This window comes from Suillus subalutaceus (assembly GCF_016647625.1).
Source record: "Suillus subalutaceus strain FC151 chromosome Unknown DFJ58scaffold_241, whole genome shotgun sequence".
Lineage (NCBI taxonomy): Eukaryota > Fungi > Basidiomycota > Agaricomycetes > Boletales > Suillaceae > Suillus > Suillus subalutaceus.
Genome location: NW_024540490.1, coordinates 18,935 through 43,779, shown reverse-complemented (window position 1 = coordinate 43,779; position 24,845 = coordinate 18,935). Strand labels below are relative to the sequence as shown.

General features: G+C 48.8%; 10 protein-coding genes across 10 annotated transcripts; 5 read left to right on the top strand and 5 right to left on the bottom strand.

Moving 5' to 3' along the window:
- Positions 1-165: 165 nt before the first annotated feature.
- On the bottom strand, positions 166-2,124 carry DFJ58DRAFT_821923 (PLP-dependent transferase). The gene is made up of 9 exons (XM_041392048.1): positions 1,774-2,124; positions 1,620-1,724; positions 1,524-1,564; positions 1,195-1,471; positions 1,010-1,144; positions 871-955; positions 728-821; positions 489-674; positions 166-412 (listed from the first exon to the last, which is right to left on the bottom strand). The coding sequence occupies exons 1-9, from the start codon at positions 1,970-1,972 to the stop codon at positions 230-232; spliced, it is 1,305 nt and encodes a 434-aa protein (XP_041236115.1). The 5' UTR covers positions 1,973-2,124; the 3' UTR covers positions 166-229.
- A 1,859-nt stretch (positions 2,125-3,983) lies between these two features.
- On the top strand, positions 3,984-9,059 carry DFJ58DRAFT_222082 (ubiquitin elongating factor core-domain-containing protein). The gene is made up of 23 exons (XM_041379319.1): positions 3,984-4,090; positions 4,144-4,416; positions 4,480-4,558; positions 4,607-4,682; positions 4,809-4,923; positions 4,973-5,088; positions 5,182-5,347; positions 5,430-5,711; positions 5,774-5,875; positions 5,952-6,068; positions 6,121-6,219; positions 6,338-6,458; positions 6,592-6,752; positions 6,829-6,873; positions 6,942-7,099; positions 7,168-7,260; positions 7,312-7,429; positions 7,491-7,611; positions 7,665-7,709; positions 7,763-7,844; positions 7,896-8,542; positions 8,600-8,749; positions 8,799-9,059. The coding sequence occupies exons 1-23, from the start codon at positions 4,064-4,066 to the stop codon at positions 8,900-8,902; spliced, it is 3,297 nt and encodes a 1,098-aa protein (XP_041236114.1). The 5' UTR covers positions 3,984-4,063; the 3' UTR covers positions 8,903-9,059.
- Positions 9,060-9,341: 282 nt separating this feature from the next.
- DFJ58DRAFT_750237 (uncharacterized protein) lies at positions 9,342-10,271 on the bottom strand (the record flags this gene model as incomplete). The annotated part of the gene is made up of 3 exons (XM_041387729.1): positions 9,980-10,271; positions 9,503-9,926; positions 9,342-9,457 (listed from the first exon to the last, which is right to left on the bottom strand). Exons 1-3 carry the CDS (start codon positions 10,193-10,195, stop codon positions 9,342-9,344), a joined length of 756 nt encoding a protein of 251 aa, XP_041236113.1. The 5' UTR covers positions 10,196-10,271.
- Positions 10,272-10,300: 29 nt separating this feature from the next.
- On the top strand, positions 10,301-12,855 carry DFJ58DRAFT_221967 (uncharacterized protein). Its single transcript, XM_041379317.1, has 11 exons — positions 10,301-10,549; positions 10,603-10,705; positions 10,755-10,951; positions 11,001-11,088; positions 11,137-11,242; positions 11,295-11,441; positions 11,488-11,818; positions 11,873-11,985; positions 12,034-12,149; positions 12,200-12,556; positions 12,616-12,855. The coding sequence occupies exons 1-11, from the start codon at positions 10,348-10,350 to the stop codon at positions 12,830-12,832; spliced, it is 1,977 nt and encodes a 658-aa protein (XP_041236112.1). The 5' UTR covers positions 10,301-10,347; the 3' UTR covers positions 12,833-12,855.
- A 22-nt stretch (positions 12,856-12,877) lies between these two features.
- On the bottom strand, positions 12,878-13,758 carry DFJ58DRAFT_735967 (uncharacterized protein; the record flags this gene model as incomplete). The annotated part of the gene is made up of 4 exons (XM_041386723.1): positions 12,878-13,327; positions 13,391-13,543; positions 13,600-13,668; positions 13,735-13,758. The coding sequence occupies 4 exons, from the start codon at positions 13,756-13,758 to the stop codon at positions 12,878-12,880; spliced, it is 696 nt and encodes a 231-aa protein (XP_041236111.1).
- Positions 13,759-14,053: 295 nt separating this feature from the next.
- On the top strand, positions 14,054-15,825 carry DFJ58DRAFT_735966 (uncharacterized protein; the record flags this gene model as incomplete). The annotated part of the gene is made up of 4 exons (XM_041386722.1): positions 14,054-14,164; positions 14,229-14,927; positions 14,977-15,693; positions 15,742-15,825. 4 exons carry the CDS (start codon positions 14,054-14,056, stop codon positions 15,823-15,825), a joined length of 1,611 nt encoding a protein of 536 aa, XP_041236110.1.
- Positions 15,826-15,915: 90 nt separating this feature from the next.
- On the bottom strand, positions 15,916-16,793 carry DFJ58DRAFT_222035 (uncharacterized protein). Its single transcript, XM_041379318.1, has 3 exons — positions 16,661-16,793; positions 16,504-16,603; positions 15,916-16,449 (listed from the first exon to the last, which is right to left on the bottom strand). The coding sequence occupies exons 1-3, from the start codon at positions 16,743-16,745 to the stop codon at positions 16,059-16,061; spliced, it is 576 nt and encodes a 191-aa protein (XP_041236109.1). The 5' UTR covers positions 16,746-16,793; the 3' UTR covers positions 15,916-16,058.
- A 92-nt stretch (positions 16,794-16,885) lies between these two features.
- DFJ58DRAFT_221935 (RIO1-domain-containing protein) lies at positions 16,886-19,311 on the top strand. The gene is made up of 5 exons (XM_041379316.1): positions 16,886-17,168; positions 17,218-17,624; positions 17,680-17,963; positions 18,023-18,827; positions 18,877-19,311. The coding sequence occupies exons 1-5, from the start codon at positions 16,928-16,930 to the stop codon at positions 18,976-18,978; spliced, it is 1,839 nt and encodes a 612-aa protein (XP_041236108.1). The 5' UTR covers positions 16,886-16,927; the 3' UTR covers positions 18,979-19,311.
- Positions 19,059-21,289, bottom strand: DFJ58DRAFT_735964 (dihydroxy-acid dehydratase; the record flags this gene model as incomplete). The annotated part of the gene is made up of 12 exons (XM_041386721.1): positions 19,059-19,311; positions 19,365-19,458; positions 19,508-19,517; positions 19,585-19,702; positions 19,750-19,924; positions 19,985-20,174; positions 20,224-20,418; positions 20,469-20,671; positions 20,732-20,985; positions 21,039-21,053; positions 21,109-21,163; positions 21,235-21,289. 12 exons carry the CDS (start codon positions 21,287-21,289, stop codon positions 19,059-19,061), a joined length of 1,617 nt encoding a protein of 538 aa, XP_041236107.1.
- Positions 21,290-23,081: 1,792 nt separating this feature from the next.
- Positions 23,082-24,755, top strand: DFJ58DRAFT_821890 (uncharacterized protein; the record flags this gene model as incomplete). The annotated part of the gene is made up of 4 exons (XM_041392047.1): positions 23,082-23,276; positions 23,329-23,662; positions 23,720-24,495; positions 24,547-24,755. Coding segments are annotated over exons 2-3 (776 nt in total), but the record flags the coding sequence as incomplete, so codon positions are not given.
- Positions 24,756-24,845: the final 90 nt, after the last annotated feature.

Here is a 24,845-nt window from a genome sequence, read left to right as displayed (position 1 = left end):
CAGCCATCAGTTCTGAGGTTCTGCTAGATGTTGGGAAGCTAGTGGTCAATGAGAAAGAAACGATGCGTCGACGCAATGTTAAAGCCGGTGCTCGAATTCGGGTAGATGCCGCCTGGAGAAGGCGTATGCCAAGTTGCGGAATGCCCCGATTGCCGAGGGCTTGGGTTACTAAGCAAGAATGCTCACTGCATTCACAAAAAATGATGCTATGTACAGGAGTGATCGACAATTATAATAAATTTTCTGTTAACACCTCCTCAATACTCTTCACGAAAATATCCACAATCTTCTCTATCTCCTCGGTGGTTGCATTGTATGCAGGGCCGAGCATGAGGTGGTCCCCCTTCGATCCATCGAGTGAGGAGCCACCAACCATACCCATCGCAATAAGTCCATTCTTAAAGCAGCATGCCTGTACCGCCATTGCAAATCGTTGGTCCCTTCATATCAGCACAGCGTGCCTCGGGGCTGGAGAAGTCGAATTCGACCCCAAAGAAAGCCCCAGCCCCGCGCACATCGAATGTATATGGCGCTGCGAGAGCATTCGGGGACTGTAAACGGTCTTTCAGAAGCGCCATCATGTGTGCACCGTTCTTTCTGCATTGCGCAAGGAGATCCTCCTCGATGATGACCTTTTGCACAGCTAAAGACGCTGCACATGCTAGTGGATTTGCCTGTTCAGCATAGATGTTAATGACCGGCTCGTTGATGGCCTCACATTACTGACCTGATATGTGTGACCGTTCTTGAGTTGTCCGGAACCCCCCCTGATCCCTTTCGCCACTTTAGGCGAGATGAGAACAGCACCTATGGGAGCGTAACTGTGGCCCAATCAGTAACATTAAAAGAGAAGGGACATGTAACACTCGCCCACCACCCAAACCCTTGGCTATTGCCTGCAGGTCAGGTGCAGCACCATCACCGAGGCTCTGCCAAGCGTGCATAGTACCCATTCCTGGCGAACTTCACCATCAATAGTGGTCAAGACCAACGTATCGAGATCACTCACGGCCCATGCCAGACATTACCTCATCGAGCATGAAAAGGGCACCATATTTGTCACAGACGGACTTCATGGCGTTGAAGTATCCCTTCGGTGCACTCACAACCCCTGTTGTCGCACCAACGACAGTCTCCGCGACGACTACCGATCGTTAGTTTTGAAAGGAGCGAAAACTGACGACAATGACATACAGCCGATTACTGTCTCGGGGCCGAGTTCGATAAACTTGTCCTCGAGTTCTTGTCGGAGTCGCTCAACGTACTGCTCCTCTGTCTCATCTGGTTTTTGGAACCTCTTTGCATACGCTGGGGAAACGTAGTGGAAATTCTGGTGGTTTAAAATAGCCTCATACGGTGCACGGCGACCAGGATGGTATGCAAGGGACAGAGTACTAAGGGTATTTCCATGAAAGGACAGTTGACGGGCAATGTAGTTTGTTCGTTTCGGCTGCCCGATCTCGATATAATACTGCATCGCTGTTCATGAGCCCTTGACTTACGCCCCCACAATACCAACGTACCTGTCTCGAGAGTTTGATGACAGTCTCCATCGCTTCAGAACCTAAAATGGTAATGGTAGAAGTCAGTAAGGTTCAAGCAGAGCCCCATGACAATACCTCCAGATAGGAATGCGACCTGCTCGAAGGCACCATCGCTGGTATCCACGAGCAGTTTAGCCAGCTCCTCCGCAGGATGGCTGGAAAGCTGCGTATTGTGTACATCTATTCATAATCAGTCACTGGTGCTAAGGAGAGAAGAGAAGGACGTTACAGGACATGACATCGATATGATCTTTGAGGGCTTTGACTACTTTGGGATGGTTTCCACCGATGCAAGTCACGGCAGCACCGCCGATCCCATCGATGACACGTCTACCATCCTCAAGATCGATGTAAATACCATCAGTGGCGATGGCGATGGGAGGTGTCCATGGCGTTCTATGTAAGATAGATGTGGGTCGAGCGTCCATCTTGTAAGTCGAGGGATTAATGGTCTTGATATGAGCTCGAGTATATGAGAGCCAGAGCACAAGCGGTGATGATAAGAGGATGCCATAACCCTACAAAGATCGATACTGTCTAAAGGAGCAGCGGCTCTCCTTCGACCAATCGAACATAACCTTAACGTGTTATCTCAGATCAGGCCTGCAGGAATCATAATCGATTTCGATTTCATGTGGTGCCAATGGAGTTAGGGTAGAGTTTTAGGACCCTTTTAGGGTACTGGTAAGTATGTAAACCGGGGAATTTCAACAGATTTAAGTTGATCTCCACCAAACTAGCTAGTAGCGGACCTCATGCCACTTTAGCGCTTTAAGATAGTGCTGCCGCGGTCCGGTTCAGTCCGGTTCAACGGGGGTTGAGCAAGAACCGAGAACCGAACCTTCGCGAGCCGTTCGGAGCGGTCAGGTTCGGTTTTTTTTTGGGTTCGAACGCGAACCCTAAAATATCTAGTAGTGAGCGAATTTTCTTGTCGAATCCTCGTCAATCAGCTGACTGCTCCAGGGATTTCTGACTGAGTGGAGCGACCGCCCAACCGCTCCAACGGCACACACATTGTGTATGGCAGCAGCAGCAGCAGGGACCGAGAGATAGCGGCATATTGCGCGATCGACCGCGAACAAATGCGAATGAGTCTGGGATGAATGGAAATAGGTTATGAAACACCAGCAGGCGTCGAGGCGCAGAGTTGAGGAATGAGTTGAGGGATGAGTTGAGGGATGAGTTGCTAACAGACGAGAAGATCTCGAATCTGTCAATCACTTGGCTAAGAATAATTAAGATAAATCGATGAGTTCAGGTTAAACATGTCAAAGGGGTAAGGTCTGTCTGACGATGTGGGTGGTTGTGCAGGCGAGAACGACAGTAACTAACCGTCGTTGTCACTGAAACCTGGCCCGCGCTAAGTTGATCGTTAACTAGGACCGTTTCAAAAGTCAGAAAGCATAGTACCTCAAGGTCATCTTCATCATAACCGGGATCTCCTTCATTACGATCCTCGTGGTTCCAGTGGGATGGGAGCCCAGCATATATGGGTCCACAATCCAAGACTCTATGCAACGCCCAAAAGTCCAAGATAGCCATTGCTCGCGGTGAGTTTGCAGGGGTTGAACGGAGGGTTCGTCAGGACGCGAAGCCATGAGTCGAGCTTGTCCTCGTACTTGCCCATGATGCCTTCCCAGACGATACAACGGGTGTAAGGGTCGTAAATGGTGCCTCGAAGGTGACTCTCAACTTCGACGTTGCGCTAGTCTGTCGAATCCGGCGCAGAGAGGAGTCGGAGAAGGTCTCGGAGCTCAAGAGCATATCTGGTTCCAATCTGGTTCTACCAAGTTGCCATACGGCACGCTAGCCTTGGGTACAGAGGGCATTAAAAATGCCATTTCCGGCTTCGAGGATGCATACGCACAACTTCTTTCCCTGCATGCGCTCCCGGTGTTCATTACATCTTTCTACAGGCGGAAGTCAGACATCGAAGATGAATGCCTCCCGCTAGAATTTTTCGATGCCAAAGAGGGAAAAGCTTTCCTGGCTCAAGCACAATCTGGGTCGCTACCGACGACCCCAGCAGAAACCATCAATTCCCCTCTGTCTCCGAGTGGAGTCAGCGTTGGAGTGGACACTTCCATGTCGTCGGGATCACTGATGTCCTTACCCAGTCTCCTGAGTGGTGGACAGATGGGTTCTCCGCGCACCCCATTCGACACCCCATTTAAGTGCAGAAATGGTCGGCAGGCTTCGCTTGGGACGACGATGACAAGTCCCTCGACGAGGCGCCGGAGTTTGGAGAACACGATTTCGACGATCGGGAAGCGCTCGATGGTAAGGACTTGCAGACTCGTGGGCTTCCTGGAAATGGTTCGTCTTACGGGGGTGGGAGTGGTAGTTCTTCCCATGATTGATCGATCTAAGCTCGATACTATATCCTAGTCTCTTTTCTAGTCGCTTTGATAGATCGCGGTGAAAAGGAGTATGATTATTAATGGACAGCGAACTCTAGTCACGTGTTGATATAAAGGGCATCTATAGCAGTGTTTACGGTTTAATTGACGACCTGGACGATGAGCGAACCCACCGATGCTGATCGTGTATGGTTATTTCATTTATTTATGCTAAATATGTCTGATAATTCGTGCATCAGATCCGAGCAAAGCGTCTTGCAAAGTTACAGGCAGGATCTACGTCTAGTTCACCAACCCCTTCACCCGCCTCTCCTGGGCCTTCAAGTTCAACCCCCGTAGCCCAGCTTCCACACCCAAAACAAAAACCTCCTTCTATTCCACCTCAATCAACAACACCGCCCCCTCAACGTAATGTCCCTTTGAAGAGGAAGTCCACCGCACCTGCTCCCAAAGTCGATTACCAGACATGGGAGCACGACACAATATCTACAGTCCTCAAGGTTACACTTAGCGTATGCTCTTCACTTCTTTTCTTCACTTCTTTGCTGTAGTAATTGTACCTCGTCGGTGAACAGAAATCAACCGCCGAGGCAAACGAGTATGATCTCGTGTGGCTCAAACATCTCCAGGCTGAACTTGAGTCTGATGGTTACCGTACGTCTTTTCTATAATCCATTTGTTTCACTGATGTAACTTTAATAGCTCATATGACTTTAACGAACGATATCGTGGATCGACTCCTCATCGCTCGCCTCGAGCTTGATGCCCAGGCCATGTCGTAAGTTTCTTCCATCGGTTGCCCCTTATCATCCACTTTCGTATCTCATTCATTGATCCTATCCAAACATTTGCGATCGATCACCGCATGAGTTGTAAATGATTACTGACCAAATCGTAAATGCAGCGACGACCTCGAATATGTCTCAGTACTCGCCTCTCTTCCTCCTCAGTCCATCTTCGAGTACCTTGTAGGCTGCTGGAAGCGTATCAACACTGCCAAATCAACTTTACTCAAGAAGGTACTCTCACTTCTTCTACACCTTAATAAATCATCTCACAAAATCCCAGAACCCTGTCTCTGAAACCCAGCAAGCCACCGCACTCCTCGACAAGCTCAGAGACCTCGTCATCAGTTACACAGGCCTTAACCTTCAGGAGCCAGAGATGTTCCCGCAACCCGCAAAGTGCGTTCTCCTCATATCTAATTGACCTGTCACTGAATAGTTACCCTGTCTCTCTTCCGCCTGTTCCAACTTTACTTTCTCTTAAATTCATAGTCGCCCACTATCAACTCTCGGTTCACACGAGCTGCTCACACCCCTGCTCTCCCTTTCTGCCCTATCTACGCCTCTGTATGCATCCACAACCACCCCTCAAACCACGCTGGCTCCCACAGAGGTTCAGCCGTTCTTGCAGGACCTTGCCGCTCGCTTCACAGACCCAGTGCGTGTACCTTTACCTCACAACATTCTATCGTAGAACACATACATTCCCTCCTCAAGCTCAAACTTATATCTCCCCCTAGGATGAACTTTTAAACACACTGAGCACCCTCGTACGCACCCTCGTCACGCACACCCTTACCATACCATCCGAGGGCATCGGCGGAAGCGGTGGGGACTCAGCATGGCGCGGCGTCATAGGCGGCATGGAAGCCCTCGTCGGAGTAAAGCCCATCGCAGAGATGATCATGAGAATGCCACAATGGCTCGGCGAGGGTTTCGGGGTGGAAGTGACGGCTGCGAACTTTGAGAGGCTGTCTCTCATGGGCCCGCTGCTGAGGCTGGGGACGTTTAGTCGGGAGTGGGTGAGTGTAGTTTTGTGATGCGTGTGGATGATGATGGTCCGACTTACGTCGTGCACCAACAGCCAGGTATTGCGCAGACATACTTTAGCGACCCGACGAATCGCAGTCGAGCGGATGTTGAATCGTCGAATGCGAGTTTAAGAGGGACATTGAAAAGTTTGCAGGCGAGTGATTTTGGCTCATACTTCCTTGTATTGTTTTACTCATTTCCCCGCCCTTTTATTCGCACCCGTGGTTCAGTCCTCCCTCTTCCAAATATTTAACACCCTCGTGCGCACATCTCCTGAGGCGCGTGAGCGGGTATTAGAATACTTTGCTACGGTAGTGCGTCTCAATGTAAAACGTGCAGGAATGCAGGTACGTTTCTTTTTCCTCCTGCGCAGTGGGATGCTAATCAACACATGCGCAGGTTGAGCCCGACACCGTCGCGTCGGACAGCTTCATGGTCAATCTACAGAGCGTGCTGCTGAGATTCGCGGAGCCATTTATGGACGCGAGGTATACAAAGGTTTGTTCGTTTATCCTCTTAATGAATTCCAGACTGCCTCATGACTTGCTACTATCTCTATTCCTGTAAATGTTATTGTGTGATCGCATGCATTTTGGGTGCTGTTCTGTGAGCACAGATGGACCGCATAGACCCCTATTATTTTTCAGTGTCTACCCGAATTGATCTGAAGGAGGAGACGAGGATCAAAGCGACGAGCGATGAAGCTACGCAATGGGTCGAGGAGAGCAAGTCAAAGGGTGGGTGTTCCATCACCTTAACACACGTTTCCCTATTGATGCCCATCCTCCACCAAAAAAAATCTCGACACGCAATTCAACTATCTGCTCGCACACACTTCGCACCCAAATCTCATTCCCTTGACCGCCTCAGCCGCAACGCCCAACTTCATCTCCGACATTTTCTATCTCTGCAATGCGCTGGGACACTATGGGTACATACGCACGATCCAGGTGTACGAGGACTTGGGGAAGACTCTTGACGATTACCAGAGGCATCATGATATGATTGCTGGCGATGGGTCGTGGATGGGTGTACGTATTTTCTCTTCGATGATCACTTCCTTCCCTTCTGCCGTTTATGCATAATGGCCTCATGTTGTATCTGTAGACACCTCAACAAGCGCACGCGCAAGCCGCCATCGACAACGCCAAGGTTCGTATTTTCTCATGCAGTACCCCATGGCTTGAGTATAACAATATCTCACAACAACAAAAAAACAGAACGAAATGTCGAAGATCCAGTCCCAACAACTTGCGTACCGCGTTCAGCTGCTCGATCCTGAGCTTGTGTTCCGGTATATAGGGTTCACGAACTTTGCATCGACTTGGTTGATCCGGAGCGTCGATCCGCAGGGGACGCATCCGAATCCTGTCGTTGAGTGCGTTTCTCAGCTTTGAGTGAGAGGTTTGTTTGGCGTGGTGCCTGATGCGCAATATTCTTTGGCAGGCTGCCCCTTCCGAAGAACGTTCCAATGACGTTCCGAGTCCTTCCGGAGTTTATTATTGAGGATGTGGTAGAGTTCCTTTTGTTTGTGGTGCGGTATGTTTTTCGTCGCTTTTGTGAAATGCACATGAGCTGACGAGATTGAAGGCACTCGCCAGAGAGTCTCGACTTGTCTGGGAAAGACGAACTTGTGATCTTTGCGCTGACGTTCCTTACTTCGACGTGGTACATCAAGAACCCGTTCTTGAAAGCTAAGATTAACGAGGTGCGTTTCCCCGTTTCGCTTGCTACCATGAAACTTCGCCGACGTGGTGAATATGAGACAGGCGGTATTTTATGGTGTGTTGCCGTACGGAAACGACAGACACGGTATTTTGGGACACACGCTGAACACGCACCCCGTCGCGCTCAAGAACTTGATACCGGCGTTGACTCATTTCTATATCGGTATGTCTTGTCGTCAAAGGCTGGATGAGCGTTGGTCATGATGTTTTCTTCAGAGGTCGAGCAAACGGGTGCTAGTTCGCAATTTTATGACAAATTCAGTGCGTGCAATTTTTCAATGAATGGGTAGAATTTGAGGACATCGATATCTCAGATGCGAGGAGGAATATCGCTTACATTTTGAAAGCGGTTTGGGATAACCCTGTTCACAGAGATGCTTTGAATAAGGAAGCTCAGTATGTTGTTTTCCCTCATGATATTCACGCAAGACCAATGTTATCCTTCAGGAACGTCGACAAGTTCATCCGGTTCATCAACCTCATGATCAACGACGTCACCTATCTCATGGATGAATCTCTTAGCGAGCTCACGCAGATCCATAACATCCAGACCGAGATGCGCGACCAAGCCGCTTGGAACGCTCGTCCTCAGCAGTACCGGCGTGAACGCGAAGGTACGCTCCGCGGCCTTGAGCGGCACGCATCTGGGTATACCACACTGGGCAGGTCTACCGTCGGTCTTTTGAAGGATTTTACAGCAGAAACCAAGGGGCCATTCATGATGCCCGAAATCGTGGACAAACTTGCGGCTATGCTGGATTACAACCTCGATGCGCTTGTCGGGCCCAAGTGCGGCGAGCTGAGGGTACAAGACCCAGAGAAATACAAGTTCAATCCCCGTCAGCTCCTGAGCGATATTCTGCAAGTGTACATCAACCTCAGCGATCAAGAGGAGTTTGTGAGAGCTGTTGCAAATGACGGGAGGAGTTATAGGAAGGAATTGTTTGAGGCGGCGATGGAGACTGCTAGACGAGTGCCGTTGAAGACTGAGGCTGAGATTGGGGTTGTGAGGTCTTTTGTGTCCAAGGTAGAGGAGATGAAAACTACAATCGAGGCAGAGGAAGATTTGGGTGAGATCCCGGAGGAGTTTTTGGGTTGGTTTTTTCATCTTTTGCCTCGTCATGGAACATGGCTCATGACGAATTCATCAGACCCTCTCATGGCCACGATCATGCGTGATCCAGTCACGCTTCCATCTTCTCGTGCCATCGTGGATCGCTCGACTATCAAGTCTCATTTGCTCTCTGACTCCAAAGATCCTTTCAACCGGGTGCCGATGGTGATAGAGGATGTTATGCCCAGTACGTTTTTTTGTGATGCGCGTTTACCATGTTTAACGTTATGTGGTAGATGTGGAACTTAAAGCACAAATCGATGCATTTATAACGGAGAGAAGGAACAAGCGGTTGACGATAGAGGAAGGGATTGTGAAGATGGATGTTTCGATGGATTGATCATATCAATCCTTTATCGTTAATTTTGTGTCAAGTTGAACTGAATGCGAAGTCTTTTTCAGGAGTTCCTTTGAGATTAGATACAGGGTTGGGGAGACCAGAGTACTTCTCCTACCACACTAACGTGCGTTGCAGCCACGAGTGGAAGGTGACATCTACGTATGTAGATTATGCATAACGTTGGTCTTGATGTCCATCTTTAATGTTCATAAACCCGCCCATTCCGGTCTGCCTGGTTGAAGTGGGCAATACTGAAATTGCCTGTATCTTAGCCTCAATCCAGTGTACCAGTGTTCGCAATGCTACAGTCGGCATTAGTATTGAAAACGGCACTTACAAGATTGGATGAAACGTTGTAACCCTGGTAAGGGAATGCCTGTCATCGTCAGAGCAAACGGGTGGAGGCATAATAAGCAAATACGATAATGAACACGAAATGCTACTTCTTTCGTTTCTTGGTTCCCCGGGCGTTGCTCGCTGACCCTGCCCTGGCTCGTCCCACCGCCCCTCCTCGGGCAAGCTGCTTGACACGTCCTCGGCCCGCTTTCGATTGACCTGTATACATCAGCCGAGAATAAGACATGAGCGAAAATAATTTACCAGGTGATGTTTCTTGCACGTCCGTGTTGTCCTCTTCGTAGTCCGTGCCCGCATCGGTGCCTGTGATAACGCTAGGGGTGATTCCAGCACCCTCATCTCCACTCTCCTGCGTGAGCGCACTGCTGTCACTATCGCCCCCTACCAGGCCAGCCATGTCCGCCTTGCTCTTACTACGTTTTGTGGTCTTGGTCTTTTTCGGTTTGCTGGGCTGGCGCGGGGATGGTGCGGGCGTTGATGATGGAAGGGAGGCCGTTGCACGTATCCGACGCTCTGAGACGAGATTATTGAAACCATCCTCATTAGGAAGAGAATATTCATCTCGAAAGAATGGATGTCGTGAGAGGTTCTGGGAAGGCGAAGGGGATCGTACGAGGTGTGGTGTTGAATTCTGGCTCGAGGTCGGCGTGTCGAAACCATCAATTTCCTGGCGCGCACTGAGACGAGTAAAACCAAAAATGAAAGCGCTTTGCAGCTCACCGCTGTCTCTAATGCATCAAGATCATAACACGTTTTCAATTTTACCCAAATACTCTCGACGGGTAGTATATGGCCAGTTTCATTGTGTATTGCATTGCGAATGGCTAATACGTGAAAGTGTTTGTGAAGGCCAACGGGCCGAGCCTTCATTACGGATCGGAAGAAAATAATCTCCCCTTCGACGCTGTCGAGGAAGTCACCTGGGCTGTCAGACATGTTATTGAGACGTGGTTTGTGGATCTGAGTGCGGTATACGTAGCGGTTGTTTGGCAAAGGCTTTGGATCCAAACAAACGCGTCCACATTGAGAATAGTCACGTGAGGACACTCTCATTCTCGCTCGCTGGTTACTGGCGGTCACTGGATTTCATGTCTGACACAGAGCAGGATACAACCGTGCTTGGCAAGCGTGGTAGAAACTCGGACGATGACACAGGTCGTGTGCAGGATGGCGAAGATGGACCCATGCCAGCTGCCGACGCAGACATAAATGAGGACGACAGCGATGATGATGTTGGTCCTATGCCTCTACCTGCCGGCGCCAATGGTGGATCCAAAAGGAAGCGCAGAGGTAGGTCATACACTTATCAGTTTATGAATCATCGACTTACAACTCAATGCTAGTGGTCCCCCACGAGAAACTGTACCTGGACCACCTCCCAGATGCAGAACAGTACTACAAAAGCTACATGCACCGCGACTTCCTGAGCTTCGTTGTTGTCACGAAGTGAGTCCCAGAGAATATCTATAGAGCGAGTATCTCAAATTCGAAACAGGACAGGCTTTATCATTACTACATCGGTTGACGGACATCTAAAATTCTGGAAGAAGCAGGACGAGGGCATCGAATTTGTGAAACACTTTCGTGCACACATGAGCCCTATAACTGGAGTCTCAGCAAGTGCAGATGGACAGCTTTTTGCGAGTATCTCGGAAGACGGGTCTGCAAAAGTATTTGATGTGCTCAACTTTGGTGCGCAAGTGGGCTATATTTATTTATCTTAACGCTGACTAGTAAACAGATATGATAAACATGTTAAAGCTCGGGTTTACCCCTCACGCGTGTTGTTGGGTACATAGACGAGGGCAAGCACAAGGCCTGCTGGCTGTGTAAGTATCTTGCGCGATTTTCTTGTTAACTTCTAACAAAGTATATAGCTCGGAGCAAGGGACGGGTACCATACGACTGTATGATGGTCGCGGTAATGACACCCCACTGCTAACAATTGAGAAGCTTCATCGTTTCCCTGTGCATTTGATGGCGGTGAGCCTACCCTATTTGAACGAAGCACCTGATGTGACGGTCATGACTTTAGTACAGCGACCGCTATGATACCGTGGTTTCTGGTGATGAAAACGGTTTCGTCGAGTACTGGCAACCATTTGAACCTTTCGAACCACCGAAAAACATACCTGGCATGTGGTCATTGAAGTCTTCGACGGACCTCTACGAGTTCAAAAAGGTAAATTAGCTTTTCCATCTTGTAGCATTCGCTGAGTTTTCTCTAGACAAAATCAATCCCTGCTTGCATAACGCTTTCACCTGATTCCTCTTCCTTTGTTACATTTTCTCTTCCAGATCGTCAAATCCGCATATTTTCTTTCTTGAAAGGCAAACTTACTCGAAAGTACGACGAGTCATTAACAGCAATCCAGGAAATGCAACAGGCCAGCACTTCGATCCATCGCGTAGAGGACATGGAGTTTGGTAGGCGGCTGGCAGTGGAAAGGGAGCTTGAGATGCCAGGTCCTGATGGACGAATTCCTGTAATGTCGACCAATGCAGTGTGGGACGAAAGTGGGGCGTTTGTCTTGTATCCGACCTTACTCGGAATCAAAGGTTGGAAATGGCTTTGTTTGGCAGACTCAAAACTGACACCTTACGGTCTCTCAGTGGTCAATACGGTGACAAACCGTGTTGCGCGGCTACTGGGAAGGGATGAATCAGTTCGATGGATGAACCTTGCGTTATATCAAGGAGCTCCGGCAAAGAAAGGGCTAGCGCCTGTATGTGCCTATTCATGATCGAGGGACCCTGACGAGCAACTTTTGTAGGCGATGACAGCGTCTGCGAATCCCATGCTTGCCAATAAGGGCATTCGAGACCCGACCCTCTTGTGCACGGGGTATAAACGCCAGCGCTTCTATCTCTTTACCCGATCCGAACCAGAGTAAGCACTCTATCATCTGGCTGCGCTACGTCTTCATATCTGTATCACAGAGACAGCAAAATACACGACAGAGACGTCTTTAATGAACGACCGACGCGTGAAGAACAGTCCATTGCCTCTGCGACTACCCTTACCAAATCAGGACCATCACCTTTGGCTTCATCTGCAGTGATTCACACTTCCATGGGCGACATACATATGCGCTTATTTCCCCAACAGTCTCCCAAGGCCGTGGAGAACTTTGTGGGCCATGCACGGAGTGGTTACTTTGAGGGTGTCATTTTCCACCGGGTCATTCCGAAGTTCATGATCCAGACTGGAGACCCATTGGGCGACGGCACAGGGGGGACGTCGATTTGGGATAGGGAATTTGAAGATGAGTTCTCCCCAGATTTGACACATGACCGGTAATTATTTGGCGTTTGTCACAAAGTCAAATTTCTATCGCTGATTGACTTTATTTCAGCCCGTATACCGTCAGCATGGCAAATGCAGGTCCCAACACAAACGGCTCACAGTTCTTCATTACCACTACAGCCACTCCATGGTTAGACAAGAAGCATACGATCTTCGGACGTGTTTTCTCTGGATTGGAGGTCGTCCATAATATCGAAAACGTGAAGACGAATAAGATGGACAAGCCATTTGAAGACATCAAGATCGTCAATGTTGATGTCGATTAACTTGAATTGCACATCTTTGCATCATCATCTTTCTTGAAGAGATATTTAAAGCGCAACACGATCCATAACCTCTACATAATGATGAACCAAGAGCGATGACCCAATGGAAGAAAGGCTTTCTCGGAACTGTGACTGGAGGCGTTTGGTAACGCGTTCCGGAGATAGTTCATGGTTCGTCTCCGCAAGCAAACACGGACAAGAGAACTTGAGTAGAGTATGCGACTGATTAGAGCCTTGCAACGAAGATACGCGTGACGTCGCGGGGACGATAATTGCTTCATAAACGTCCAAAGGTTGTCCGCTCAGGAATGAGGTCTGATCAGCCGAGATGGGGACATATGCGACCGGATAACCGATCAAAGTCGCAGCCAGAGGAACAAGATTGTCTTGTGTCAAACCATCAACGAAGGAAAATGAGACCTTGGCTTGAGATTCTAGCATGTCTGCATTCATGGCGCATATAACGTCCAGCACAGTCTTTGGCGTGCTACTCAACTGGTAGGAGGTATTGAGATGTGGATCGGAAGTTGAGGTGTTCCACGCTGTCTACATACTCACCAGTGTAGGGAACGCATCGAGGAGAACATATGTGACCGTGGCATTGTCCTCTAACACTGTTCGAGCGAAGGCTCGCAGGATGCGAGAATTTACGATGAACGACTGAAGTGACGAAGGATCGTACCAATGGACAATGTCAGCAAAAGTTGCACTCTGGTTCATCCGCTTTCGATAAATTGTGCTGCAGTACATCCCTGATCAAAGCGTACCTTCGACCGCAAGCCAGCCAATACGCGGGAAAACAAACTAACGGGGGTCCTGTACAGCGAACGCGTCCACTAAGCAAGCAGATCTGCACAGCCCATCATGTCAACCTATGTGTTTTCGCGACTACCAAGGCTTACCGGATGCCATGAGCGATCAGACATAGATCGGTTGAGAACTGTTCTAATTTTCCAGGCCGAACTTTTCGCAGCGTCCTCTGCGCGGATAATTCTTCATGAGCTAGTCGTTTGTTCCCTAGAAAAGACCTCGACATCAACCTTAGACTTGTGCCACTAGCCTTCTGTGGGCCCTGGAGTCACGTTGTGTTTGTGGGGAAGTCAGAAGTGTTTGTGTGTGCCTTATAATTAGATCGGTCAAGGTGCGCCCAATGAGGCCCAATGCCCATCTGAATCACTGATCGGTTGCTGATTCGGTTCAGCTTTCAAGTTGTATTCAATGATGTTACAACAGGAAAACAAGCCCAAAGCCGAATTCCAGTCTCTTGCTGAAGAACTCCAATCTTATATACTGAGTTTCCTTCCTTACCGAGATATTCTTCGATGTACATCCGTGAGCTACAACCTGCTACTAGTAATCGATGTTGTTGCCCTTGATACTGACGGATTTCTTGCAGGTATGTAAGGCCCTTCGCCAGACATACATATCGTGCTCCGAGCTTCAGTACATCGTTGAGCTCGGCGGTCAGCACCTCCTCCCTGTCCTTAACACTTTTGACAATCGCACTTCTATTTCCAAGCGCCTACAACTCCTGAGGGATAATGCTCACGCATGGTTGAAGCTTGATATCCACTCTTTCGAAAAAGTCTCCATACCATTCCATACCGAAATGTGGGTTGTCAACGGGCATCTTTGCCTGTGGGAGCGACATAGAGACTCGACCACAATTTTCCCAATACTACCGAAGCCTTCCCAACACACAATTGAGCGTGGTTGGTCTACGATGTCGTTGCGTTCAGATCCCAATGCATACGGCTTCGATGTGCTCATGGATCCAGTGCAAAATCTCATCGCCATCGCGTATGCCACTGTCGACGATCATTTCCAGTGGAATGACGAGAGAATCTATATCGATCTCAGTACCCTGGATGGAGGAGGTATCCACCCCCAAGCCGTTGGACGGACATTATTTCGGTCAGAGTTGCCTGAAATCCAGAGCGGTAATCGCACTTCAATAAACTTGGGGAAATTAAAACTCAAGTGCTTTGGAAGGCATATCGCTCTGTGGCACTCCCGACAGATCACTGGTGAATATTCGGATGCGAGGCTATGGGAGTTGCAGATTTGGGACTGGCAGCACTCAACAACGTCCAGTGTGAGCCTTGGTCCAAACTAGTCGAAAGACCTGTTGACACTTCATTTAGAGCGTCCTCAGTGTCACAACAAACCCGCCGTGTGAGGAAGCTATCGATTTTTGCTTCCTCGGAAACGACAGGTTACTTATTTTCGGCGATGTCGTGAAGGTCTATTTGATCGAGGACACGTCTCAAGCGCCGAAATTACTAGCGTGCTTCTTGTTGCCTATATCACTGACGAGTATACAGTGCATATACTCAACGGATGATATTGCACATAGCTCGCGACCCCAGATACTAGCCCAACAAACGATGTGGACTTCTGACCCTGAACATCAACTACTATCAGTTGTCACATTCTCTCCGAATCTCATCTTCTTCATCTCCACCAGAATTTTCTTCCATCTCGACTTATTTGAGGGAATGCTAGGAGCAATACCGTGGAAAAACTGGGGTCCTTTAAATACTCGTGTATTCCAGACACCGAGCAGTCGCAACATTTCCGTTGGTGGAAATCGAGTGTTGCTGGCATTTCCTACAGACGACACGATTGGCATCTGGCATTTCCCAAAAAAGTATAGATTACATGTGATGGACTTCAGCCCATTAGCTGTCGAGCGTCGACAAGGACGAGTCGTGAAAGAGCCATCTACGATAGAAATCACAGAGACGGGGGAGAGCTTAACGACATCCCTGCCATACGTTGAGGTTGTGTTGAACCAGGACAGAGCATTTGGATATCGTGGGTTTGAAAAGATGTGGATTGATAGAGACAGAATTTATTTCGTAGGTTCTTCCTGTTCTTCAAGAATTCACTGATTTTTATCTACATAGTTTCATGGATCGGATCAGCTCGAGGTCGTTGAGATAACGCCAAGGGATGTAGTTGCAGCAAAGCCTATTACATCGTCAAACTAGCCCCCAGCAATATTGTACCGACTACAGGCCATAGTATCTGGACTTCATTCAGGATGTAATCTAGAAAAGGTTTTTGTACTCACATCGCTACTGGACAGTCCCAGTTCATGTAATAACCTCTGACGATCAACGACGTCTAGACACATGGTGTGCATGCACATCAAGGCTGGCGAAATCAATGGTCAGTTAGAGTACAAAGAAGTAACTAATGTCAACAAGCATACTTGCGTTTTCTACGCCCCAGCAGATATATACTTCATTCTTTCGAGCTCGGATATACTTTCTTGCTCCTGCACAATCCACTTATTTGATGCGTGTACGATCCAGGTCAAAAAAGCGGCAGTACACCACCATGCTGTGGTCTGCCATGTTTTCCCGCTCAAAACCGAGGTTGTAGGAGAAATCGCTGATAGCCCGAACGCGACACTATAAGGAAGAGGCGTTATTCGCCGTTTAGCAAGAATCAATTTCCGGGGGTAAGTGAGCAGAGCAGCATTTGCATGGAGGATGATCGCGAGGAGTGTCAAGACAGGACTTAGATAGAGTGGAGACTCAGGTCTACTGGCTGGTGGAAAAACAACAATTAATGGACTGTTGTAGTCGGAGAAGATGTAAATTATATGCCTGGTAATATACGTTGGACCGGTATCACTGTTACATTCATATTGTTGTGCTCACAGTAAAAAAGACAGCGCGAGCGTAATCTGCAACGCAATGCGGTTCTGGCTATTCGATGTTGCGTTCAGACTCTTAATGTTGTCGATGAGTTCACTTTGTTCTGCAATGACGAAATCAACATCTCTGGCACCGCAACGAAACGGTTTGACTGCGTCACCTTGTTCATCTAGTATGTGTGTGTCATGTGATTCAGAGGGTTCAGAGGAGTATTTGAATGGGTTCCTTCGTCGGAGGGCATCCATGTCAAGAATTCGTTGTGGGACGTTAACTTTGAGACAGGTTGTAACGGCTGTGCAAGAGGTACGCGGCCAGTATACGTAGAATTTGGTAGCTTCAAATGGATCACGTGTGTTTTATCTTATCAGCCCTGCTTAAACTTGAACTTTATTAAAGTGGTGGATTATCAATTACTTCAAACCACGGTATGTCTGCAGAAAATCAGTCAGCCATCGTGGAGGGGCAGTTTGATGATGCTCCTTCTGAGACCACCACCCGAGCCGTGGACGACCAGCAAGATCCGCGCGTAGGCGGATATTTCATTGATGACGAACGCCTTCTTTCATGGTCTGACGAGAGCTCGGAAGATGATGACGGAGACGAGCTAAACGAAGATGACTTTGAAGATGTCAGAGCAGATGATGAAGATTGGGAGGTTGCAGAACGGGGTGAGTTGTATTCACCCTTACGACGACCGATATTTCAAGATCATCCTAGATTTTACCAAACAATATAACCGGCTTCGGCAGCACGTCGCTGTGCGCACTGGCAACGCACAGGGAGTCGCATCCTCCATTAATCGTGCAGCTGTTGTTGCACCTCTTCCTGCGGTAAATAAGCCACGCAGCCTGAGTGCGGTTCCTGCGCATGCAAAGGACAAAACTACCAATCAACTGGCTGTTCTCTCCAAGTACTCGTCTCGCATTGCTAAAATTGATCAACCGTACGTCATGGGCGCCAGCGTGAACAGAAAAGGTCCTAGTTCATATGCGAATGCGAAGGACAAGTCAGATCGCGCCACATCTGAGCAAGTACTTGACCCCCGCACTCGGATTATCCTTTTCAAGATGATTGGACGAGAACTTATCCAGGAGGTGAATGGATGTGTTAGCACAGGAAAGGAGGTGAGATCATCTGGGTTTATCTGAACGTTTTTGCCTACAAGCCTGAGATTTTTAGGCGAATGTTTATCATGCTCTCACCCCCACCTCCACGCATATTGCCCTCAAAATATACAAGACATCAATACTTGTATTCAAGGACCGTGATCGTTATGTGACAGGCGAGTATCGCTTCAGACGTGGTTATAGTAGACGCAATCCACGCAAGATGGTACGTCTGTGGGCGGAGAAGGAAATGCGCAATCTCAAGAGACTCGTGTCCGCCGGAATACCATGCCCCGAGCCCATCGAGGTCCGGGAAAATATCTTGGTAATGGGTTTTATTGGTGATGAGGAGGGCTGGTAATATTTTTCATCGCGCTGAAGTCTCTTCCATCGCTCATCCATCACTTGGACGTCAGGGCATCTCCTCGCTTAAAGGACGCCGATATCCCCTCTGCATTATACCCAGCATTGTACGAAGAGCTCGTTCTCAATGTCCGGAAGATGTATCACACTTGCAAACTTGTTCATGCCGATCTTTCCGAATACAATATTCTCTTTCACGGTGGACATCTCTGCATTATCGACGTCTCGCAATCTGTAGAGCACGATCACCCCAGCGCGTTCGATTTCCTGAGGAGCGATATCAAGAATATCGAGGACTTTTTCGAGAGGTTTGGGGTGAAGTGCCTGGGTTTGAGGCGATGCTTCGACTTCATCACGAGGGTGCACGTAGTCGAGGAGGGGCAGGACGAGGGATCCGCTTTGAAGCACTGGCTGACAGAAGCCGACGAAGAACAACAAAGCTTCCCATCTATGGACGGAAGCAATAACAATGTCACCTCCTCATTAAACACATCAGCTACTCATGAAGACAATATTTTCCTTCAGTCATACATCCCCCGCACGCTGAACGAGGTGTACGACGCTGAACGCGACGTGGAGGTTTTGACGAAGGGTGATGGGAAAAACTTGATCTACGCAGAAACCATTGGTTTGACGCATCTCACCTCCGGGGTGAGTCAAGAAGGCGAAGTCAGGCCACGTGTGCGATTCAAGGGCGAGGGATCTTCGGAGGATGGGGACCTCGTTGACGAAGGCGAGTACACGAGCGATAGCGAGGAAGAAGGGAGTGAAGAGCCTGAGGCAGCTGAGGCGGGCAAGGACGTCTTTGACCCCCGCACACCTAGGGGTCACAGGCACGAAGATCGGGAGGCTAAGAAGGCGAGCATCGCTCGATCAGAAACCAATCATATTGCTGATTTTCACTCAGGAACGCAAAAAAGCCGTCAAAACCGAAGCACGTGAGAAGCGGAAAACTAAAATCCCCAAAGCTGAAAAGAAGCGCAAAACAAAAAGCTCGCGAGGACACTAGAAATCCCTTGGCTATATCCCTTTATCTTCGGTAGATTTATTTTATTTTCATTGAATACTGGGTATAGAATATAGCCGATCTTAACCATCCGTGATGCACCCATGGCTGGCGTCTTCGACCATTTTAACATACTTGTAGAGTGTTCCTTGGGTGACTTTGATTGGTGGGGCAACCCAGGCTTTCCGACGGCGTTCCATCTCTTCAGAGGAGATGTGCAGTTCCATGGTGTTTGCCACAGCATCGACAGAAATGGTGTCACCATCCTCCACGAGCGCGATAGGTCCACCGACCTGGGCTTCAGGGACGACGTGACCTATGCAGAACCCATGAGATCTAATAGATATCCCATCAGTATACAAATCATCGTGAATGGAAATGGCACAAACCCTCCGCTAAATCGTCCGTCTGTGAGGCACGCGACGTCCTGACCTAGGCCAGCGCCCATAATTAAGCTAGTGGGTTTCAGCATCTCACGCATACCTGGATAGTCCGTGCATTAATATTACCGCAAAGATACTATTTCACTTACCAGGGCCACCCTTAGGGCCGAGGTAGCGCATGACGACAACTGTTTTTTTCGCCCTTTTTGATTGAGCCAGACTCAACGGCGGAGACAAAGTCTTCTTCTGAGTCAAAGGTGCGAGCTTTTCCGGTAAATCCAAGACCTTCCTTTCCAGTAATCTTGGCAACAGCACCTCCAGGAGCCAAATTACCACGTAAAATTCTAGGGTTATTTGAGAAAAGATCTATTGGAAGATAGCAATGACGAACCTGATATGTCCAGTGGCTTTAATGGGCTTGTCGAGGGGACGGATCACGTCCTGACTAGTGGAGAGTTCCCCATGTTTATGTACCCAGCGCTCCAGGTTCTCGCCTATAGTAGCGCCAGTGACTGTCATATTGTTGCCGTCAATGAAATTATTTTTCATCAAGAAATGAAGTATCTCTGTAGTTGAAAAAACAAATCCGTGAACGCGGAAGTCACCACGGTAGTTGAATCACTGACTGGGTATGCCTCCGATTTTGTAGATGTCCTCCATAACATACTTGCCGCTTGGTTTGATATCAGCGAGGAAGGGGGTTGACTCAGACACTCGTGCGAAATCATCAATGGTAAGCTTGATGCCTACGGCATGTGCCATAGCAATAAGATGCAGTACGGCATTCGTCGAACCTCCTAGGATCATGGTAAGAACCTGAAACTTGGTATGAGTGACCGTGAAAACTGAAAAAAGTATGGCACACCATAGCGTTCTCGAATGCCGAAGGCGTCATGATGTCGCGGGGTAGAATGTTTTTCTCGATGAGATTTCGCATGGCGGCACCAACGGTCTTACATTCATCGTGTTTTTCTTGAGATTCGGCTGGATATGACGAAGAGCCAGGAAGAGTCATTCCAAGGGCCTCGGCTGCACTGGCCATGGTGTTCGCGGTGTACATCTGACGATATGTGAATAAACTATCGCTGAACTGGGTACATTGGTACTAACCCCTCCACAAGCACCTGGGCCAGGGCATGCATGTCGCACTGTCTCATACCTGAGGGCTTCTGCTTCTGGTGTCTTTCCGTCTTGTAGATATTGTCCATATGCCTGGAATGCGGAAACAAGATCCAGCTGAGGTTGACCCGCGCATGAGCCTGCACGAATCGTGCCTCCATACACCATAAGACCCGGACGGTTGAGTCGTCCAACTATACAAGTATGATAATATGTCAGTACGCATGGTGGATCTAAACGAGTACCTCACTCACGAGCCATCAGGACACCTGGCATATTCTTGTCACATCCCGGTACTACAACCATTCCATCCAACCAGTGTCCGCCAGCGGCTGTCTCTACCTGATCTGCAATAAGGTCGCGTGATTGTAGAGAATATGACATTCCCGCAGTGCCCATGCTGATCCCATCGCTAACGCCAACTGTACCAAACTGGTAGCCAATGAGGCCAGACTCGACCAAGGAACTCTTGATTTCCTGCCCCAAGCCAAGCAAGTGTCGGTTGCATCTGAGAGTATCTTAGCCAAAAAAAATCTATTTATGGCATACGTTCTTCCTTACGGATTGCCCTCATACCTTGACCGTAGTCAATGGAATGGCCGCGGAAGAATTTGATTGCCTCAACACTCACCATACGCTGGCGACACCGACCATGGCCTTTTGAAAGTCCTCGTCATCTTTGATACCTTCGGTAGCGTACAGCATGGCCTACGAATATCAGTTTCTCTACATTCCTTGCCCGACTCAAATGACTCACTTGGACTTGCACCTTGGTCTTTTGGTTGCGTGACAGTCCTGCTGTAGCGGTTCATGATGGGCTTGTCCTCGCATCTTGCAGGAGACGACCACAGTGATCTCGTCTGCCTTGCAATGCTCCTGCTAGCTGAGAGTCTTGAATGCATCGTTCGATTCGACTTCGACCTGCTAGCGCGACGAATCGGCACAAGTTCAAATAAAAAAATATCGATCCCCCGATTTGGTAGCTTACAGAGATCGAATGCCGTAACATACCGTACTTTCACTTTTCAGCAGCCAATGAAGACGATTCCAATTGGACGGTGCTACATGTAGTACTGCTATGTCTCGGATGTTTTTTTTGCTAGGTTCTGAGCCATAAGGAATTCCATGGCATGCGCTTGTCAATATTTTTTTTCAACCGTCTCCACGGTACTTGAATCTCTCTGCGAGTCAGCACAATTCAAAATCAGTCACTGAGCGTGAACTGATCATGATGATGCGGTTCATGACTGTGTAGTTTTGTGGGAGTTCAGCTAGTGCATAGTTCAGTCCAGGCACCCTTCGAAGACAGTCGCGATATTAGGCTTTCAAAGCGACCTACCGGTAAGCAGGACCGCTTTGTACAAATACGGAAAGGCTGGCGTAGTACTCCTCCCCGCCGATCATGTTTCACTTTTGTCATCCCCTCGATACTGAAAAATCATAGAGTTAGGGTCAATTGTAAGCTCCCGACAATAATGCCCAGTCAAACTTGTATGTTTGACTCCGGAGTTGGTCGCGTACGGGCCCATTAATGATTCCTTGGCGGTGTGTTGGCGATCTGACACCTCCTGACACTGTATATCACAAGTTTCCAAAGGGGGGGAGTCAAAATTTTCCATGAATTTAGACACCGGTACGGGCTTTTTTGGAGTATCTGCATTATCTAGATGTGGATCCAGTTGTTCCGCCATTCCGCCTCAAAAAATTCTGAGCCATGCTATAGCGGATGTAAACTTATTCCAGCGGATTTTTTTTCGTTTCTGTGCTCGTCTTCTCTTCATTGCAATTAGCAGGCTCTCTACGGAACGTCGACCAGCGTGCTCAACGCTTTCGCCATTGGAGGACATCCCGCTAATGGCTCTCAGTAGCATCGCCATTTCTCAACAATCCGAGCGCTGCTGAAAGAAGCGACCCCTGCATTACCATTGCACCAAAGCTTCCTCCAAACTTTCGCAAGTTCACGTTCCGCTTAGATTGCGAGGAAAGAGGTATGGGTGACAGAGATGACGATAAGGTATCAAGTTCGCTCCCAGAAACATTACACGCACATATAATCCGTCCCAACGATCAATATGGGCGTTCCGATGAGGCGTCATGGAATACCCAAGATAGACATCTCGTCCAACAGGCTTCCCGTATCACTTCCCAGTCTATATCGTCGTTGACTCCCGCGACCTTTCCAAACAGCCATGGTTCACGAGGGGAGTCGTCACACGACAGATTAATCTCACCAGATATAGAAGAGAATGGATATAGTTCCCAACGCGTTCAAAACACCTCGGCTAGCCGGAGGGGAGGTGCGGCCGCTGGCTTCGCGCACCCCCCTAGGGCTTTCTTAATTCCCCATGGTAATCGAATTCCAGGCAACGAGCCACCCTTCTATCATCATAATTCAATTCACTCCTATACGTACCCCCTCACCCCTTCCAAGTCAATATCATGTACCGTCACCGAGCACATTTCAAGCCAGGGCAGGCTCTTCGTCGTCATCCCACATGGCCCGCAGGCCGGGAGGTGGCAGTCGCGCGCCAGAAGAGAATCGAAAGGGAGATGACGACGACGACAGTGAGCAGACATACGAAGCCACGTCCCTCGATCCTGTACAAGAGATCCATTTGGACAGATATTTGATTTCACAGCCAAGACCAGTGCCCTTTCCGTCCTTCATTCCAAGGGACATGACTGGCAGTCGTGAAAATAGCCCCCCGTACAGCACACCTCACTGTGAGTCCTTGACTATGTTTGAAAAAACACTGTAAATTCTGAATCTTCCCTGAAGCACATGATGATTCTGGTCACCTACAACCGTCTTCGCATCACCTTGAGTCAAATATCATACGACATCACTCACTTCCCCCTCAGCGATGGGAAGAGCGCAGCCGCTCTGGGTCCTCTAGCAATCAACATGCACCAGGAACGTTGCTAGATGATCGCCCAATTCAGAGGGCGTCCTCGTATTCTCTCCCTCCAATTAGATCTTTCATGCGGCCGCTCAGGGAAGAATACTCCGACAGAGGGCCGCAATCGTCCTCACACGACCAGACACAGGAAATTTTGCCTGCAGAAGCATCAGTGGAGGATAGAGAGTCCAGTAGCGAAAGACCGTCGTATAGGCGAGGCAAAAGAAAGCGATCAGACACTCAGGATGAAAGGAAGACCAAAGTTGCGCGCAAAATCTACGTTGCCTGTGATTTTTGCCGAGGTGAGTGGATACCTTTGCGGTGATTGCTCAAGAACTTCACCTCCGATTGGCATCAATTGCCCCATAACCTTACAGGGCGGAAGCTTCGATGTGACGGGACGAAACCTTCCTGCGCGAATTGCTCCACCCGAACATTGGAATGTGTATATAAGGATCACCCTAGACGACGTGGCCCTGGAAAAGCACCAAAAGGCTCGCGGACCAAGAAATCGGAAGGGAAAGGTCGAAAGGGGAGAAAAAGTTCTAAAGCAGCCACAAGTGAAATTGATAGGGACGGATCTGAACAGCCTTCAGCTGCAGGACTCCCAGATCGGCATGTATTTGAGCCACCGATGATGATGTTACCAGGTCACGGTCACTCTCACTTGTCCAGGCTGGTGGCCGTTTATGCGCCACCGCCTTACACTGATCGGCCAAGTGCTTCGAACGTGCATCGCGAAGAACAGGAACCGATCCTACACTATCACTTCACGAGCGATGTATTCGATCAAGGAGCAGTGGAGAGCCTGCGGCCACTCTGGGGACGAGACGAAGAAGACAGCCGGTTAGCGGAGTCTGGGCATCCATTGCCTCCTGGGTCGCGGAAGGGTGATACAGACGAGGAGCCGACTAATTAAAAGCATGAGGACATTCAATGGAGACACGGTACTTGCTGTTGATGCAGATGCTTGCGGACGTAGACCGACGCAGGCGGACAGTAAAGGATCGGCACCCACAACTGTCCACGGTATTGACGGGATAATGACCCGGCGGCGCACTGCTTGTTACGTATTCTGGAGATCGGATACCTCTTTATCGTTGCTACGCTCTTTTCTTGGTGAGCGTCTTTTTTGAATAAGCTCTCACGTTCTGTTGACGAGAAATGAAGCCTAGATGCGAATGTTGTTTCGGAATCACCCTCTTTTCCGTGGCTGAGCCATATCCGCCGTACCCTATTTCCTTGTTTCAATCCTGATGGTGATAACCTGGTTTAATTTTTCTCAGCTGCAGACATGATAGCCTACCACAATATAATGTTATGTAGTGCCGTTTGTTTTATTTCTATGATATATCTGTGCTACGTATCTATTTTATCACCAAGTATTGTTTGTTAACATTTTCGAGCCTCGGCTGTCAGATCATTGAACCTGAAATAATAAATGAATATTGAACGAAAAGGGAAATAA